Raw genomic sequence first — 17141 nt, forward strand, 5'->3', positions numbered from 1 at the left:
TGCTAGAATCAAGTCGTATCAGTTTATTTAGTTAGCTTGAGTTCTGTACATATGGGAAGATCATTCAATAACTCTGTGCTAATTCATATGGACATGATGGCGCAGAGATGAGAGTAAGCAAAGATCGCAATAGCATGCTGCTTATATACATTTATGGGTTCCAATCACTAATCAAGTCGAGAGAGTAAATTCCGCCTCCGCCCACCTTATATGTTGCATGTAATGCATAAATTCAACCAGTCTACATCGAATCCAGACAAGGGATCTCATCACGAGCTGATCATTAACATCAAGAAGTAAAAGTTCTTGATAATATTCAATGATACTACAGCTAATAAGTGTATAGGACACGGTCAGTATTTGGGAGCGTGTTTTACGCAGGATGAGATTATACATGATACAAGAAGCAGGGTTGCGAGCTCTGGCATGCATAGCCTAGGGTGGCTTACTTGTCAGAACAAATTGATCAACTACTGTGACACCTTCCAATCCAATCGATGAAAAGCAAGACTTGAATTCATATCAATTCTAATATACAAACTACCTGAACGATTCTAACTACTCAGAACCTGTGCTTTACATAGATTGACACCTTCGCTGCTAAAATCCTGAAGTTGAGATACGGATTAAGCTTCGTTGATAATTAGTTCACGATGTTTATCGGAACGGGGCGTAAACACGCATTTGAACGGTTTAGGGTGACTAAGAATATGTTCACGTAATTAGTAGACGCCAATGTCCTATGAGTTTAGCGACTTACTAGACTACAGATTCTGCTACTCCTTCCGTCGAAGGAGTGATTTCTTCACCATTCTCATCCTTTGCTTTGGTAATATTGTAGGCTGCTAGGATGGAGACAATGGTAATGTAAATCGACGCCCCGGCATAGTGAATTCCGGGGCATAACCTAAGTAGGATATTAGTATTGGGTGAAAGCAAATAGAAGAATCGGTGCTTGCCGCCGACCAAAACCGAAAGCAGGAATCTTGGGAACCTGAGGATCAATGAATCTATCGGGATTAAAGCATTCTGAATTCTTGTACACTTCTTCGTTTCGAGACATGGACCTTGATTCAAGAATCAGAGCCATCTCGGATATAACCGACGATGAGATCCTGCTCACCAGACATTTCCTATACTTTGGTCATATCCGAACAGCACATCAATTACTGGATTATAAGGCTAGAAGATTTGGCCACTTACACAATTGCGCCTTTGGGAATACGGTAGTTACGATATACATCATCTTGGGTACATGCATGGGGAACCGCTAGACTGGGGTCAATTTGCGTTATTAATTCGCGCATTTCATTGCTTACCCAGTGGCGTGACCGGCTGCCAACGCATTACTTCGTTGATAAGATTGTCAATGTAGGGAAGGCGGTCCTTATCCTCAAAGGTAGGTAACCGACCCGTTCCAATGACACGATCAATTTCAGCTTGGGCCTTTCTTTGGCACTCAGGGAATAGTAGCATGGCCAAGACGAATGTTTTCAACGAAGACACGGTCTGAACCATGTTTTAGTGTACGCCGGATTTCAGTCGCGTCAACTGCTTACGGTATCCGATCCCGCTGAAGAGGAATAAGTATCTGGTGATATGCTTTGATAAATCAACGACTCACCTCCGAACAAGGCGATAGCAATATGTTTGATGTAATCTTCTAGCTCTTCTTCGTTAATCTCAGAGCTAGCCCCGGACTCTAATAGCGAACGAACTATGGACGGCTCGTTGCTACCTTTGGCCTGTGGCCCGGAGTCAGTACAAGTTTCAGAAATTAGAGGAATAACACACAATTTGGTCTTTGGTCCATTGAAAAGTTTCGTTCATAATAGAATTCTTTTGCTCTCTAAACGAACGAGCAATCTGCTTCCACTGGGTCCAGGGAAACCAGTCTGGAACCCTTGCGAGCGCTGGAAAAGCGTTAACAAGGAAATCTAGATAAACCAAGGCGATTAATATGGTAGATGGAAATAGGACGAAGGAGTTATAGTCACTCGTAGACATGGCTGCTCGGGCTAGGTTGTCAATAGCCTGCTTGGCACCTGCCACAAAACGGTCGTCTAAGCGCTCAAGCTCATAGCCGTATACAGAGCGAAGCAAGGTTGCAGCTACCGTGCTAGTTGAATAGATAAAGAATTAGTCTCAATCTTAGGAAACTTATGCTGGGACATTTACGTACCGATAGAGCTGATCATCAAGAGGACTATCCGAATCCATGAGGCGAACCAATAGCAGCCTGGCTTGTCTCTGCTGAGAAGGCTGAAACGATTCTGCGGCACCTTTCTGGAGCCAGGTGTGCATCATACGGCGATGCTCCCTCCAGCGATCGCCATAAGGAAGAAGCGCCACGTAATTTCGCCAGTCCATTCTTGAGCAACAAAGCAGATAACTTGAGTTGAATACGAAGACATTCAAGGCGATCGTAAACTCACAAGGTAGGTTCAAGTATCATAGGTGGGCAAACACGATCAGAGTATATGTATGATTTTTTCTCGAGCAAATCAACAGCAGATTGAGCAGAATTCAAAACAACGATAGTGTTCTTAAGCATGCTTAGAGATATTATGTCGCCTACTCGGTAGCTTAGTATGACTATTTTTGACACGCATAATGAGCCACGTACTTTTAATTTCCTTTCCCTGCTTGTCGAATACGGTGTGTTCAGAGGAGAGTGGCATTGAAAGGAGTTGTTCGATAACCGGATAGCTAGGCGGGCCTGGTGGCAATGGAAGCAAAGAATTAGAGCGCTTCCATCTCTGGCGAACAGTGAACACAATAGCAGCTATCAGGCCCGCAATAACGGTGGTATGAGAGACGCTGGTTACTTGCTCGAGTAACATCGTGGATGAGCGCAGAGTGGGGGTCCAGTGGATACTTCGCGTCGACGTTATCGGATATAAGTACCTTGAGCCGAGGAGCTCAGGGCCGATTCAGACCGATTAGGAAAAATGAAGACTTTATTGTCTCCAATACAAATATCACTCCAAGTAAAGTAATACATCAATCTTCTTCCTAATTAGATGAGTGAAACCGGCCAATAAAGTTAGCCAGTCGCCTTCATAACCACAATAAGTGGATCAGCTCCACTTGCGTGGTCAGCCATTGTGGAGCGATTGCCACACTGTGCTACACTAGTGCTTTACGTTATTCACCGGACAAGTAAACTGGGTGCTATTCCATCTTGGGAAGCCGGTGGTTAGTTGACAGGTGGCCCTTTGTTGTCCACATATCCAATCATGCTTCCATCGGCCCTTCGGAGCCGTCAGGCCGGTGTCGATCGGGAAAGTCCCGATCAATTAGGAGTCTCAAATTCAGGAACTCCCCAGAGACACTCAAAATGTAATTTTGCCGCGCTATTGTTCCGGATCCTCTAGGCGGACAGGCGATCTTTAATCACGGACAAAAATAGCCACGAGTAAAATCTATTACGAGCGTACCACAACTTCTGGTGGAAGACTAACCCCTTATCTCTCACAAGCCAATGATTTGGTGGAAGCAATCCATTCAGTACAGTGGCTACATATCATTGGGTAATCAAGCCTTATGTAGACTCAATCTCGGTACATCGGCACATGTCTTCATCTCAAACGAGGGATTAACTAACCAAGAACTTTAAAAACAAAGCTATATCCGAGTCTAACATCATGAGTCTGAAGGTTGTTCACACAAACGCCGCACAGAAACACATGCATTATGTGCTCCTATTAGATCGAACCTCCAGTGAATCATCCAACTTGACATAGACCTCGAGTTCTTTGAGCTGCCAGTGTCTTGGCCAACCCTGTCTCGATTGATATCATCGAGGTGAGAACTATCAAAGCAAGAAGGGGGTTAGGCTCAATCAACGATCTACAAAGGCTACACACGGAGGTAAGAAGTTCGAGTCCTCTGGACGAGCAACAGTGGCCCCATAGAGACTACGATTTAGGGAGCAATGTTTGGACATGAATCAGATAGCTGAAGCCTGAGCTAGTTGAAACCAAAATAAAAATAGACAATTATCTGGTTTTGATAGTAAACTCAGGGTATGTATATGCGATTTGGCACCGAATTACTCCGATGAGACACCAAAGCAATTGGGGGTGGTACAGATATAATCAGGAAACTATTCCACTTTATGAGCCATTATATTCCTTGAGCTATCGAGACTGCCCAGAATGACCGATACCGTACATACGCATCAGTAGACGCCATCATCAAATGTTCTTTTCACAGGGCGTCTATTCACATTTCTTGGGAATGATGTACACATGTGCATTTTACCGTCCGAACAAAGGCTCTGTGAATAGCAAGATGTCAAACATACCATCTAGTCGACCGTCGTCAATCTTGATGGACCACCAACCCCATGAAACATGGTCATTATCTGAGGAACGGCTATCTGAAGACTCAACCCAAACAAGGGTAACTGTGACCGCTAGATTGACGCGCCATACACATATAAAGATCATCATAGATCATCGCATAGACAAACATAAGTCTTACTGACCTTTCGTCCTGCATTTCGCACGGCGCTTTCTAGGGGATTTCAGTTGGCCCTGTTAATGCTATGCTCAAAAACCAATAGAGCCTCCAAACACCATATAAAAATATGGTAATAATAAAGCAGCAAGCATGGGACCGTTGCCATATGTTACCTTTGCAGCGACCATAACATTGACTTCGGCATTCTGGGCTTTACAAATTGGAAATTAAAACCACAGTAAAACGTAAGCTTATTCGTTGGATTGATGTTCCAAAAACTATCCAGTCAACAGTACGTGCCTAACATTGCACCGATTTAAGTTGTGAGCCCAAGCAAAGTAGCGAATCATTTTGAGTGCGCATATGTTTCCTCGAGCCGAGACTTCACGTAATCCCCGGCGATGATGGGCTCGTAACGTGCAGGTCGATTCGCGGAGATGCATGACGGAAGCACCTGTAAGATAGATGTGATAGAGTGCGCTGGGTTCTCAGTAAAAATACTTACCTCGAGCTTTACATCGTAATCCGTACCAAAAAACAATGGTATTGAGTATCGTCGAACTCCTGACCTATTGATGGCACGGTGAACAGTAGATTTGAATATATCATCTGATGTATATGCGCTAAGCAAGATGTTGACTCTTATGGGAGAATAGAATTACTTGTCCACCTCGAAAGCTGATCGGCAATACTATACGGATGGGTTAGTCAGTCACTTGCTACTTGAGTATTATATGTATACCTACTTGATGACAAAAGTGCCGGGTATGGGCTTCGCGTCTATCCACTGGCCAGAGGTATTCAACACTTGAAGTGCGGAAATTTCATCTTGCCATAAAATAGTAAAGCACTGAAGCAGGTAAGAGAACGCACGATTCATCGGCAAGAGTTCTAACCTCGTAGCTATGCCTCAAATTAGCGTCGCTCAAACTACCTATAATGTAAAGAGGACTTACTCAGTATGTGCTCCGATCCCTTGTACTCGATCGTCCACCACTCCAGTCTGAGGCGGGTAATGCAATATGCGCATTATCGCCGCGGCGGTTTTAACCTATGGTTGAAGTGCGATGGATTGAGAATTTAGTACTTATGAATGTTCCTTACCTTATCAGCAAAGAAATCTTCCGGCAAGTTTAATGCTAATGCAAATGCAGGGAAAAGTTTCAATCCAAGTCCAATAATTTCTTGGCTAGTCGTAAGGGTATGGTTACGTCGAACCTCGAAGCAAATACTCCTGGACCTACTAGTACTTCAGTACCGCCTGTTGGAACCCGGGCATTAAATCTTCGGACGGCCATACATTGGACCCGCTCATGGAACTATTTGAAGAAACATCGATTTCCGGCCCAATGTCAAAGCACTCATGAAGATCACCTCGATTTTCTGGGTTGGTATTCTCGCCTAGCAAAGGAGTATAGCCTTTGAAGTTGGGGCTCTTGTGAACGTCAAGCTAACAAGAAAGTAGGTCAATCCCACCCAAAGTATTTATATGTGGGAGACTAAGGGTCTTTCCTGTCCTTACCTTCATCTTCTCTTCCAGAGACAAATCGAAGAAATGGTGAGCAGCCTCCACAGTGGCTCGGATCACGCTTTCATCAACACCATGGTTTTTCACTACCAAGAGGCTGAGTCGGGATCCAGGATAAAAGTTTATAGTGCGCACCATAAAAAAATCCGACGTGAATACAGGCTTCTCTAATTGCGCTTGCAACCTGGGCTTTACTATCGGCATCGCCCGATAGACCCGAAATATCACTGGCCATGAATATTCCGAATGTCAGCATCGTACTATTTCCCTAAGATTTGATGGATTACATGACCGGGATCGATTCAAACGGACGAATCGGCTGGGTTGCTAGCGATAGTAGATTGATCTGGGACATGGTTGGCGCGGATATGATGGGTGGAGGAATGTCGAATATCGATCACGTGAAGAAGTCCACTCTTGGTCTCACCTTCCACCCACCTCTTACCATAAATTACTAGAACTGGGCCTGAAGCTTCCCAAAGTTAAGAATCTTGTTCAAGATATTATCTAGTTAAACGTACGACCCACTTCTACTCTGTTATGGATGTGAAATCGAATCGCACCCCGCTTTGCCGACCTTTAGAAGATACCCTATCGCCGGTCCTTTCGAGCGGTGTTTCCGAAAATAGTCAATTGGAAGAGTTTGGATCCGTATCAATCAAAAGAGGTATATCTGCCATTGTGTCTATGCGTTGCTACGAGCCTATTCTAGACGGCGAGAAATTACTATGACCAAGAGAGTGCTCTGGTCAGCAATACAGACCCGTCTTTCCCAAAGTGAGCGCCATCGAAGTCACTTTCAGAAGGTTAATCTTAACTGTTCGTAACTGACAATCCTCCAATCGTGCTAGGAGAACTTAACGAAATTTTAAATGTCAGGTCTTATAACATGCTTTGGCCAACACACTGGCGTCAGCCGGGAACAGTTGGGGGGCAGCGGTATACGTCTAACATCCGCTATCAATACGCTCAAATCCATCACTGGAAATTTTATAAGGACACATGAAACAAATTGACGCCAAATCGGAATTATAGACCGTTACCAGTGCCTGGAGTCCTGAAATTGACCAAATCCAATATTATTATCGATGATACCTTTCAGGAAGTGATTTGAAGTCTTTCATCTAGTCTGTTCTCAATCAGAAGCAGAGTTTGACTTTACAAATGTATGGCTTAGTATCTTAGATCAAAGACTGGGTACCGAGCTTTCGCATTAAGGATAGCCGATACACTACCGGAATATCAGCGGCTGGCGGTTATAGCAAGTACTAGGCTTCCATGTGGACGTACAGGGTGTTCGAGGCCTATACATTTTGGCTTGGGTCGCGTCTCGGAGTAGATAAGTATAATGGCATTGGAAGGATACGGCCTATTATCGCACTCTCTATTGTGTGCTGCATTCATGTCCGAGAGACAATATCCAAGTGAACCTGACAGCTGTTGGCACTCCCGCTTAAAAATCGCAGTGAGTCATGTTAGAATGATTAAATTGAATTAGTGTAGACCTAATGCATACAACCGACATATGCGACCCTCTGTGTGTCGTAACATTTGGCTACCCCTCTATTAAATATATACATACAGTTGAATGAGTCCTAGTGATCACCGTAGGGTCAAGTAAGGCTTAGTTTCCCCAAAATCCTTCCCAGGCGCGCATATTTTCAACTGAGCCATTTTCTGCCTCAAAGGCCAAAATATCGTCACGAGACTGGATAATCCGAAGCTCCCTAGTGCGCATCCTCCTTACCCGACGCAAAGGTTCCTTTGAGTCCAGTTCATCGTCGGTGTAGGCGTTTGAAGAGGATGGATCATCCGAAGATTGCGCAGCCAGAGTCAGTGCATGCTGTTGAGTGCGGCGCAAGACAGCATGTGTTGTGTGGAGTGCACGAGAGGCAGCGGACGATAGCGACGACATTGAGCCAGCGGTTAGCGATAAACTGCTTGTGTTAGAGTGTTGTGCTTGGTGGAAGTGAGCCATAACTAGGGCGGAGAAGAGGTCCCCGACACCAGAGAAGTAGCCTTTGATACGTGGAACGGCAAGTGCATATACCGCTGGCGCAATCGACGGGTCGTCGTGAGCAGATGATGCAATGCAGAGGATATATTCGTCATTGAGATCGATGGAATTAGTGAGTCCATCGGAAGAATAGCTGCTTCCTGCCCGAAGCCCCGCAGCCGTAACCTCGTCAGAAAGACGGCTTCCTTCCCGTACGATCACAGAAGTCACAACGACATTTCGAACGCCATGATCAAAGTGTAAAGATCGCAGTGCTGATCGAATTGAGTCTTGGGATGCAAGGTGAATTTGTGTCATGAGTCTGAATGACAAAAATCGTGGAAAGGTTGGATACGGTCAGCATCTACTTGAGCTGATTTGATAAGAAATATGACTTACTCGACCTCGAACCAATTCGGTGTGATCACCGTGGCCAGGGGGAGCAACCGATCACGGTAGACTGGGAGCACATCATTAGCAACGTACATTTTCCCGTCATCCCCCATTACAGCTAAGTTATATAGAATATTGTAAGTTGTCGTACAAGATTTTTAACTAAGACAAGAGTACTCACGATCAAGTACGAAGAGCAGGTTTGGATTCTTTGCTTTCAAATGAGTAGCAAAATCGGCTAACGCAGATAATGCTTCGGCACCAGGCACATAGCCTGCATCTACAATTATTATGAATTTATCTCCCATTTAGCAATTCACTCGCCAGAAAGAAGAGCATCAGTTTGGGTGAATTCATTCTTCTCCAATATTGTAAATATATCTATGAGTTGGGCCTTGTCGGTTTTCGAACCCCCGTGTGATCGATATCCTGGTGATCATATAAGTCTAGTTTTACTCTAATATTGAAGTAATAAGCTCACCAGAATGGTTAGAAAATTGAACAGTATTAATTGCATCCACGTCCCACCCAAGAAGTTGCAATGGGAAAGTTGCAGCCTTATTACCTAAGATATCGAAACTGCGCTCGAGTGCAATTCATAAGTACGGAAGATATCCACTTTACCTACATATCCATGAACTACATGTGACTGGATGGATAATGCTCTCTTTGTGGCTTCCATAACCTAGAGACCGTGGGAGTTGAAGTTCACGGGAAAGTTTGGCCGCCACACCGCCAACTACCAGAGCTGAGTCATATCGAAAAGAAGTTTGATTTTGAATCACGTGATGTCGCATACACAGTATTTGTTGATAAACAAGATCTGCCATTTTCCATCGTCTCGAACAAACAAATAAGTCTGGGGTACCGAAAGACTCATGAAGGTGCAAACCACCACAGAGTAGTTACCCCAACTGGGAAAGTATAATTTGCCTGAGAATGTTGGGCTCAGCAATCAGACTCCAATTAAAGCTATATGCTTCATACCTGAACTCCTCTAAACTCGATTGTAGCCTTGACAGGTTGAGGGTTCCAGCTCGAGCTTGAGTTATCGTTCCAGTTGAGCACAACAATGCTGTACCTATTCCAGTCTGCACTATTGCTTCGCTTGGTGACGAATGCGTTCACTCGGAGCGCCCATGATAGGTTTCCGCCAACAGTAACCCCAATTCGCTGACCAATAGGTCCTCCAGGGTCTTTTGGAACTATAGCTCGAGATGCCTGGGCCAAGGAATAGACTATGGGATATCAGGCTAAGCCAATCACATAGGTTTAGCTAACTCACACTCCTGGTTAAGTTCGTACGAGCCGTCGGACTTGACTGTTACGATGGCGCGGCAAGCAGGACTCTTGCAACTATCAGTTCCGGGGAAGGTAGGGCCTCCGCTTTCATTGCTGGCAAAATTCCACTCGAGTGCCGTGCGCGCCCAGTGTTGGGGAGCGCCAATTGCACTGGAATGCGATTGATATAACCAGAAAAACACAGGAATAACTTATACTTACATATTGTCCATAGTCCACTTGATATCGGACCACCAGTCACTACCGAAGGAACCTGTGCATTCAGTGAAATAAATCTCCTTATTAGGGTATGCATTATGGAATGTCTCCAGCTGAGATGGGCCCCCGGACGCTAAAAGAGTACGTGAGCATGCCGAATAAATCACGCGACGGCTAAGTTAGCCTACCGTAACAATGGAACGAAACTCCCGAGAATGCGTTGGGGGCAGCTTTCATCTGGGCATGTATTTGGAAAAAGGATGCGTTTTTTAAAAAAGAGAAAAAAATCTTACCAAATCTATAGGATAGCCTCCAGCGTTGTCCCAATTGTGTTCAAACCTAATATTTGTGTCAATGGATATCTAGCACTAAAGCTTGGCGCCCTACCCGATAATTTTAACCGAAGAAAACCCATTGTTATTGAGAAGCGGTCGCAAGGCTTGGCCGATTGCTGCCTCTTGGGAAGCCGACATCTTCGTGGTAGGATAGGTAGGATTTGAATTCTGAGGTTCATTCTAACAATCCAGAAAAAGCATGCTTCAGGCTGTGATATGTAGATAAGATGGAATAGACCAAAACTACCTGTGGATTGATTGCGTAAACAGGGAAACCCCTTGCGGAGAGCTGCTGTACAGTCTTGAACAGATATTGTGCATCTACCAGAAGTGTGAATCACACCGTCGGATGCTGGGGGTATCCGGTCTTACAGACGCCATTGTACTGGGCTTGCAGCTCACCCCCGCTCATGGTTCCGCCCGACTTCATCCAAGCAGGCTAATCACATCGGTAAATTAATGATCGTACAGCGATGGAGGTCCTTACCGGAGACCAGGGTAGCACATAAAGTTTAATCTTAGGATTGATGGAGTAAATATCCTTCAGCACGGACCACAGGTATGAAGGCGCATTATCGAGTGAGAACGAAGAAAGAGTAGTGTCCCCAGACTTGTCGTCAAAGCTATATGCTATTTCAATGATGCCTTGTAAATCGTCCCAGATGTAGAGTTGCCGTACTTACCCTTCGCAGAGAAATCCGAGGCGCCAAGATTCAAGCGCAGAACTCCAAAACCCGCAGTCGCAGCTCCGTCCGTAACTATTATATAGGGGGCAATTATTGAACTAGAATTTGTGTAATTAAGGGGCATGCTTGCCGTCAAATAGTTTGTTAAGTAGGGCCCAGTAATTGGCCGAGTTTTTGGTCTTCAGGTTATTGAACACCAAGGCCGACGAATCGGCTAATCAATACTTCAGAATTGGGTTTACGGAAATCCCAACCACAAATACTCACTAAGTGTAGCACCAAACCCGTCCATCTGCTGATAGACTGTACCATCGTTCACAACAATGTCGGCATCGCCAATCGCTCCCTTGGTCACAAAGTTGACCAATGGATCACTGGTTCTTGTCAACAACTTAGAACGGTCCCATGTCGTTTGCCACTACAATGTAATAAGCCTTGGCGATAGCAGAATAGAGGTATTACGAACTATATCATATATAGTCTGAGCAGCAGACAGGTGCAAAAGCCCAGAGGCGACGCCGAGGAAGATCAATCGCATGGGGGTGAGGGGATTATGAAAAAGATAGCTTGATATAGCCCTTCGCGTTTTCACGATAGGTTTTATAGTCAACGGAGCTTGATATTCCCGATGCAACCCAAGCTGCGAGCATTCCTAACAGAATCGAGAGCGGGAAATTCGTCGTTCTTCGGTATGAGCATATTGCGCACAACATGGGGTATGCAGCCGAGGCATATCCCCCATGTGCTCACAACCCATCGCGGATTACTTCCTGGAACCGGGTGTCTCGGGAGGCATGTGCAGCAATACAGTGTTGATATCTAATGAGCTGTCTGTTTCCTATCTGAGCAGAAAATCAGAATTAGAATAATGGAGGTTCATTCCCCGGGTGAAGCGGTAGCCCACCTGAGCCTGGTGCCGGCTAGTCGCCTTGGTTCGAGAAATCGCGTCAGTGAGTCTATCGCACGATGGCTTGATCAAATTTGAGCTGGGCTTATACCTTTATGCCCGATCAGGCAAAATACCTTCGCCTTGATAGTAGACTGAGGCTAAGCGACAGTGGTCCCTACGGCTACTAATGGCCATTGTCAGCATACAAATCCGTAATTATGATATCATAAAAGCAGAAAATACTCCAGAATATAGGACATGGCCGTCCCCGAGTGGTTGTTGTTGGCCGCAAGTTAAAGCTGATGGAGGCAAACCGGCAAACTCACCTTAGTGAGAAAATGCAAATGGGCCCCCGAGTCGACCGAACATTGGGCTTCTTTGATCGACAATCCTACCTGGGTAATTCGCTTCTGGTAGAAAATTGCTCCGGGTCATAAACAGTATGGCCATCATGCAAAATCGCGCGCTTCAAGGCAGCAGATGCTTAATTTGTAAACCTTAAGCCTATCCGTAGGGAATAGAGGGTCACGCAAGTTTGAATTATGACCGAACGTAGAAGAGTATCTCGGAACTCGGGTACCAGAGCCAATAGGAGAAAATCACAATCGCCATTAAACGAGTGGGACTATCCTGAATAGTAATAGACGATTGAAGGTAGGCTCATCGACCCTGGGTACGCTATACTAGGTGGCATGGAAGGCGCCTGATCAGCGAAATAATTCGCAACCCGCCAAGATTCAGCGGTGATATCCCAAGGAAAGAGGAAGCTTCGAAGAAGGGCATGTTTTCATGCGTTATTACCTATCGCACTCGTCATGTGGTTGATTTTCGAAGTCGAGAACACGCAAGGAATACCCGCGCCGTAGAGTGCCAAGCTAGAAAGAAACCGCGTGACGCTGGTGTTCCCACATAAATTGTCCCAGAAGTCGTTCATATTGGATATGAGTTAATATATGGGTGTAATCCGTTCGTGTTGGTGTCTTTGGATATCTCGAGCCAACAGGCGATAGTGAATTCGCTAATATTGTATCGTAGAAAATGATCACCTGGTTATGCCGCCAATGATAAATAAGGTGTACTCAAACTGGTCTCACAATTGAGATATCAAGACGACTGTAGAGGCAGGTTGCATATTGGCGTTCTCAGGACCTGCCCTCGGTCAGATGGCCGTCGAGGGTACGATGATTAAATGATTGCGTGATACATCAGATATTAATCCGGCTATACAAGCCGAAGTGCTATAGTAATCGAAGTTACAGAAGCAGTTTACGTAGTGATTTGTCCTAAGAGGCTCGACTAGACGACTGTCGGTGCAAATTTTGGGCGTCGGCTATACGTGGTGGCCCACGGTCCAATTGGCCAGCGGATCAGCATCGACATCGATAAATTATCAAATTGACCGCTTCGCCGTTGGGACTGGACCTATTTAGCGTACTTCCGTCCCAGTTTGGCCCGCCGCAATTCAACCATATGCCAAGAATAAAAGGGACTGTGCCTATTCCGTAAAAGTACCCTGGCTAAGCGTACGTCCTATATGCTTACAACTCAGCGAGTTCCAAATCCGCGATCCAAATCAGAGCTAACTAGCTGCTGGTTTATTGAAGTATTAGGATTACTTGGGAATAGGTGAGTGCATTCAACCTGCCGTTTACCTCGTTTCTCCTACATTCGTCAGTCAGAGAGTGTGTAGGCGAGCTTGTTCGCTTCATCTCTTAGCTTAATCAATCAATCCATGGGATTGACACATTTCATATTTGCGAAACGCGTCAATGTCATACTATCAAGAATGACAGATAGAATTATTTGACGTTCTGAGCTCAGGATGATGTTCTCATCGGGTCAAATAGGGTTTCAATGTTTTCGTTTCAGACAGTAATCCATTCAGACTTATTTACCCTTGGGCTAGTTTTCATTCTATATAAGAGCAGAAAGAGACACAACCTCATTCTTCATTCCCTTGTCCGTCACAGTATGCTCCATATCACTTCCGGTCTCGTCACCCTCCTTGCTGCGTCCACGTTCGTTGCGGCAGCTCGTCTGCGTGATGGCCAATATAAGATCTCTTACTCTCCCGCTCCATGTGGCATAGAGACCAAGCACTTTCTCCATCTCACCGGACGTGCGGTCAACGCTACTTTCAACCCCATTCCTGAGTCACAAGCACAGATTGTGAGCCATGTTCTAACTGGTTGTCAGTGTTGTCTGATTGCTAACTCTATCGGCGACAGTGGACTGTGACCACTAGTGCCACCGACTCCACATGGCGTGAGATTCAAAGTGAAACATATCGCGGAATCTCTTTGGGATACCCAACGGCCAAAAGTGATATCCGAGTCAGAGGAATAGACGAAAATTCCAAGGACTTTTATTACTTCAACATGGTTGACAATGAAGGTCTAAAGGAAGGATATTACTAGTAAGTCTCGGTCATCCAAGCAATCTTCTTTTACTGACGTGCTTTATTATTATTATTATTATTTTAGTGTATTCCCGTATACCTCCCGGGATATTGTTGTCAACGGCGATTCTCGCATTGAGTCCCGAAATCGATTTGCAAGTCCTGTTTTCTATATCATAAACACACCATCCGACTTACGAACATTCTTTTCCAGGCTTACCTCCGTGGTAACATAACCCAACTTCCGATGCTTCCTTTGCTGTTCACCCCAGTCACCTCTGTGCAGGTCTCGGCTGAAGCTTAGCTGCCTTCACCTGGGCTTGAAGCCAGCATCTTATTAGCGCTGTGTTCTGCTTTGTTTCGTGTAGTCTTGCTTCAATGTTGTACTGGTCGCACGCACTAATTATGATAACATATGACTTTTTCTACTTTGGTCTATCTCAGAGCTGAGAAATATGAATCTTGGAAAGTCCAACATTTCACACACTTTGTCCATCTAGGGACTTAAGGTGAAATCGGAGAATATACCTTCACACCACATGTAAAGTTACCTTGGATAAGCCTGTGGTTTGTATCATGCAATTTAACAACAGATTATTTGATCTCTACACAACCAAATTGTATATGACTACCTTGGAATAATGCCGATGGCCGTATTATGTATTATCCGAGCTCGAAGTATATTTGTTGATCCCATTGTTATTGGCCCAGCGATGGTGGTGGTTATTGGTTTCCGGGAGACGTGGGCCATGTGTGGCTACGACACCCGGCACACATGGGCCCATCCCCTTGTTTCTCTCTGTATGATGTCAAGCAATAATGTTATGTTCAATGCGCTGTGACCGTATCTCGTGTAGTATATAAGCCCCCAGTCTGGGAATACAAGCACTGTCATCTTGTTTCCCCATTCGCTTACCCAGTGCAAGGTACATTTAAAGTTAATTGTGAGATGATTTACTCATGATTATCTTACAGTTATGGCTTCCCGTTTCAATCAGCTCTCTCCTGTTCCTAAAAGCCCAGGCATATCGGTGGCCAACCAAGGTAGGCTCTGCTATTGTGACGAATGCACTCCTTCCTTTGTGTCTACCGTATCTACCGTGTCTGAAGTTTCTGCCGTACCTGAAGTCTCTACTGTGTCTAATATCTCTGCTACCCACCGGCCCTTGGAGATTGACAGCTGGGAGGGCTATGAAGCAAGTGAGGCTGTAATTCCGGATACACCACAATATTTGCCCCCCTTTAGATTCTCAACCGATATCTCCTTAATCGAGCTGAACGCTCGCAAGCATAACAACCAAGCTTCGGCTGAAGGGTCTGTTGGACCTGACAGGCGAAAACCTTATAGTTCTCGTTCTCGTGGCAGCAACTCACGCACACAGCCTATGTCCCACATCGTCTTTGGCGTGGCTGCTCGTTCACCAGGTGTTCCTCGGCGCAAAACAAATCCCAAGGCCGCAACTAGTGTGTCCGTGGACAACTCCAATCACAAAGAGTCTACCGTTCTCCCTCCCCATCCTCCGCCCCGTGAGGTTTCAGCTCGTGCCAAGCTGCAACCGGTTAAGCGAACTAATTCGGACTATAATAAGACCCCACTTCCAGCTATTCCGCTTGGTCCTCCCAACCGCAACCGCCAATGATATCCCTCCTTGAAAAAGTAGGAGCTGTATGTTAAATAACTCAATGGCGCAGCTTGTGACTATTTTTATGACTCGTTGAAACTGTATTTTTTTTTTGTTTTCTACACGTTTAATTTGTGCTTCGAGCCACTAGAAATGCTAGGCCAATATCCTGTTCAATTCCTCGCGCTCGTTTTCTGTATCTACTGGGTCGGGTATATACATATCAACTAACTCACTGTTTTCTCTGGGGTTCTCCAGAGTTCTCCAATTGGGTTACTTAACTCCAGGGCGCTCCATAGATATCCATAGATCTCCAGAGCACTCTGGAGTTAAGTAATACATTTTGGAGAAACAGGTGATTTCGTTGAGATGTCAGCGGGCCATTGCACCACGTGAGGACAGCCGTAAAATTCTCACCAACGCCGCACCAGACCTAAACCTCTCCACCCTCTTCGGTTCTACCAAAAGACTGGCACAAGGGGGGGCGCAAGATTACAGGCGGGTGGTAATGTGCCAGTTACCTCAGGTTACAGGACGATTACCAATAAGCTACCCTTGGATCACGAATGGCTCCGTGATGTGTAGTAATCATACAGTGTAAAACGACATTACAGGAAGATTACATGCATGACACGTGACCGTTCTACCAGGAGCTCGCGCTCCTATTCATTTCCCCTATTTGTGCATTGCATTCCTAACTACATCAACAAATCAACGCTCTTTGTTTCTCGCTGTATAATATAACGCTATAACTACTATTATTTACTACATATCGATCAGTCCTCGTTGATGCCAAGTGCCGGAACCACGAATCCGTCGCCTCATGCAGCAGCACGGCGGGCCACGGCTGACGATATTCAAGAGTTACAAACCAAGTATACACTTCTTGAGAGCTCGGTTCAAGATCTCGAAGAAGCCTACGCAGCAAATAGGCAACTTCGCTCCAAGGTTGTACACTTAGAAGCTCAGCTAAGCACGCTCGGAGATACGGTACAAAGCTTACTAGAATTCAAATCCCGAGCGACAAAGTTGCTACAAGTCCTAGTGTCCAATCATGGTGTTGATGAACTAAAAGCCCAAGTTTTGTCTCTGGCGTTACAGTCTAACGACCCAAACACGTTTCTGAAGTCTGTTGTGGATGGAGAAAATCCATTAGATGAAACCGACCGGAACGGAGGAAATGCGCTATTACCGTTGGGGAGTACGCACACAGATACCGAGATGAATCCAGAACAACTTCAGCTTCAACTTCGAGATTGACAACCGATGAAAGTGAGTAAAACAGATTATAGTTCAAGTTTTAGCACTCAACTATCCTTAGACTGTT

General features: G+C 45.3%; 8 protein-coding genes across 8 annotated transcripts; 3 read left to right on the forward strand and 5 right to left on the reverse strand.

The window, feature by feature from the left end:
- Positions 1-626: 626 nt before the first annotated feature.
- Positions 627-2843, reverse strand: RhiXN_04782 (cytochrome P450 family protein; the record flags this gene model as incomplete). The annotated part of the gene is made up of 10 exons (XM_043324598.1): positions 627-702; positions 761-907; positions 1204-1270; positions 1320-1509; positions 1560-1573; positions 1625-1745; positions 1795-2119; positions 2183-2371; positions 2436-2574; positions 2627-2843. 10 exons carry the CDS (start codon positions 2841-2843, stop codon positions 627-629), a joined length of 1485 nt encoding a protein of 494 aa, XP_043177017.1.
- Positions 2844-4813: 1970 nt separating this feature from the next.
- Positions 4814-6350, reverse strand: RhiXN_04783 (uncharacterized protein; the record flags this gene model as incomplete). Its single annotated transcript, XM_043324599.1, has 11 exons — positions 4814-4921; positions 4973-5076; positions 5130-5158; positions 5214-5317; positions 5364-5370; positions 5424-5518; positions 5572-5656; positions 5712-5917; positions 5990-6081; positions 6131-6222; positions 6283-6350. The coding sequence occupies 11 exons, from the start codon at positions 6348-6350 to the stop codon at positions 4814-4816; spliced, it is 990 nt and encodes a 329-aa protein (XP_043177018.1).
- Positions 6351-7619: 1269 nt separating this feature from the next.
- On the reverse strand, positions 7620-8692 carry RhiXN_04784 (thiamine biosynthesis protein; the record flags this gene model as incomplete). Its single annotated transcript, XM_043324600.1, has 3 exons — positions 7620-8313; positions 8391-8502; positions 8566-8692. 3 exons carry the CDS (start codon positions 8690-8692, stop codon positions 7620-7622), a joined length of 933 nt encoding a protein of 310 aa, XP_043177019.1.
- Positions 8693-9260: 568 nt separating this feature from the next.
- Positions 9261-10357, reverse strand: RhiXN_04785 (glycoside hydrolase family 30 protein; the record flags this gene model as incomplete). The annotated part of the gene is made up of 7 exons (XM_043324601.1): positions 9261-9317; positions 9372-9622; positions 9670-9836; positions 9888-10017; positions 10073-10121; positions 10178-10223; positions 10272-10357. The coding sequence occupies 7 exons, from the start codon at positions 10355-10357 to the stop codon at positions 9261-9263; spliced, it is 786 nt and encodes a 261-aa protein (XP_043177020.1).
- A 661-nt stretch (positions 10358-11018) lies between these two features.
- RhiXN_04786 (uncharacterized protein) lies at positions 11019-11443 on the reverse strand (the record flags this gene model as incomplete). The annotated part of the gene is made up of 3 exons (XM_043324602.1): positions 11019-11119; positions 11173-11323; positions 11372-11443. The coding sequence occupies 3 exons, from the start codon at positions 11441-11443 to the stop codon at positions 11019-11021; spliced, it is 324 nt and encodes a 107-aa protein (XP_043177021.1).
- A 2322-nt stretch (positions 11444-13765) lies between these two features.
- On the forward strand, positions 13766-14496 carry RhiXN_04787 (uncharacterized protein; the record flags this gene model as incomplete). Its single annotated transcript, XM_043324603.1, has 4 exons — positions 13766-13963; positions 14023-14210; positions 14278-14356; positions 14407-14496. The coding sequence occupies 4 exons, from the start codon at positions 13766-13768 to the stop codon at positions 14494-14496; spliced, it is 555 nt and encodes a 184-aa protein (XP_043177022.1).
- Positions 14497-15169: 673 nt separating this feature from the next.
- On the forward strand, positions 15170-15832 carry RhiXN_04788 (uncharacterized protein; the record flags this gene model as incomplete). Its single annotated transcript, XM_043324604.1, has 1 exon — positions 15170-15832. The coding sequence occupies one exon, from the start codon at positions 15170-15172 to the stop codon at positions 15830-15832; it is 663 nt and encodes a 220-aa protein (XP_043177023.1).
- Positions 15833-16603: 771 nt separating this feature from the next.
- On the forward strand, positions 16604-17074 carry RhiXN_04789 (uncharacterized protein; the record flags this gene model as incomplete). The annotated part of the gene is made up of 1 exon (XM_043324605.1): positions 16604-17074. The coding sequence occupies one exon, from the start codon at positions 16604-16606 to the stop codon at positions 17072-17074; it is 471 nt and encodes a 156-aa protein (XP_043177024.1).
- Between the last annotated feature and the right edge of the window lie 67 nt (positions 17075-17141).

Source organism: Rhizoctonia solani, chromosome 2 (genome assembly GCF_016906535.1).
Source record: "Rhizoctonia solani chromosome 2, complete sequence".
Taxonomy (NCBI): Eukaryota; Fungi; Basidiomycota; class Agaricomycetes; order Cantharellales; family Ceratobasidiaceae; genus Rhizoctonia; species Rhizoctonia solani.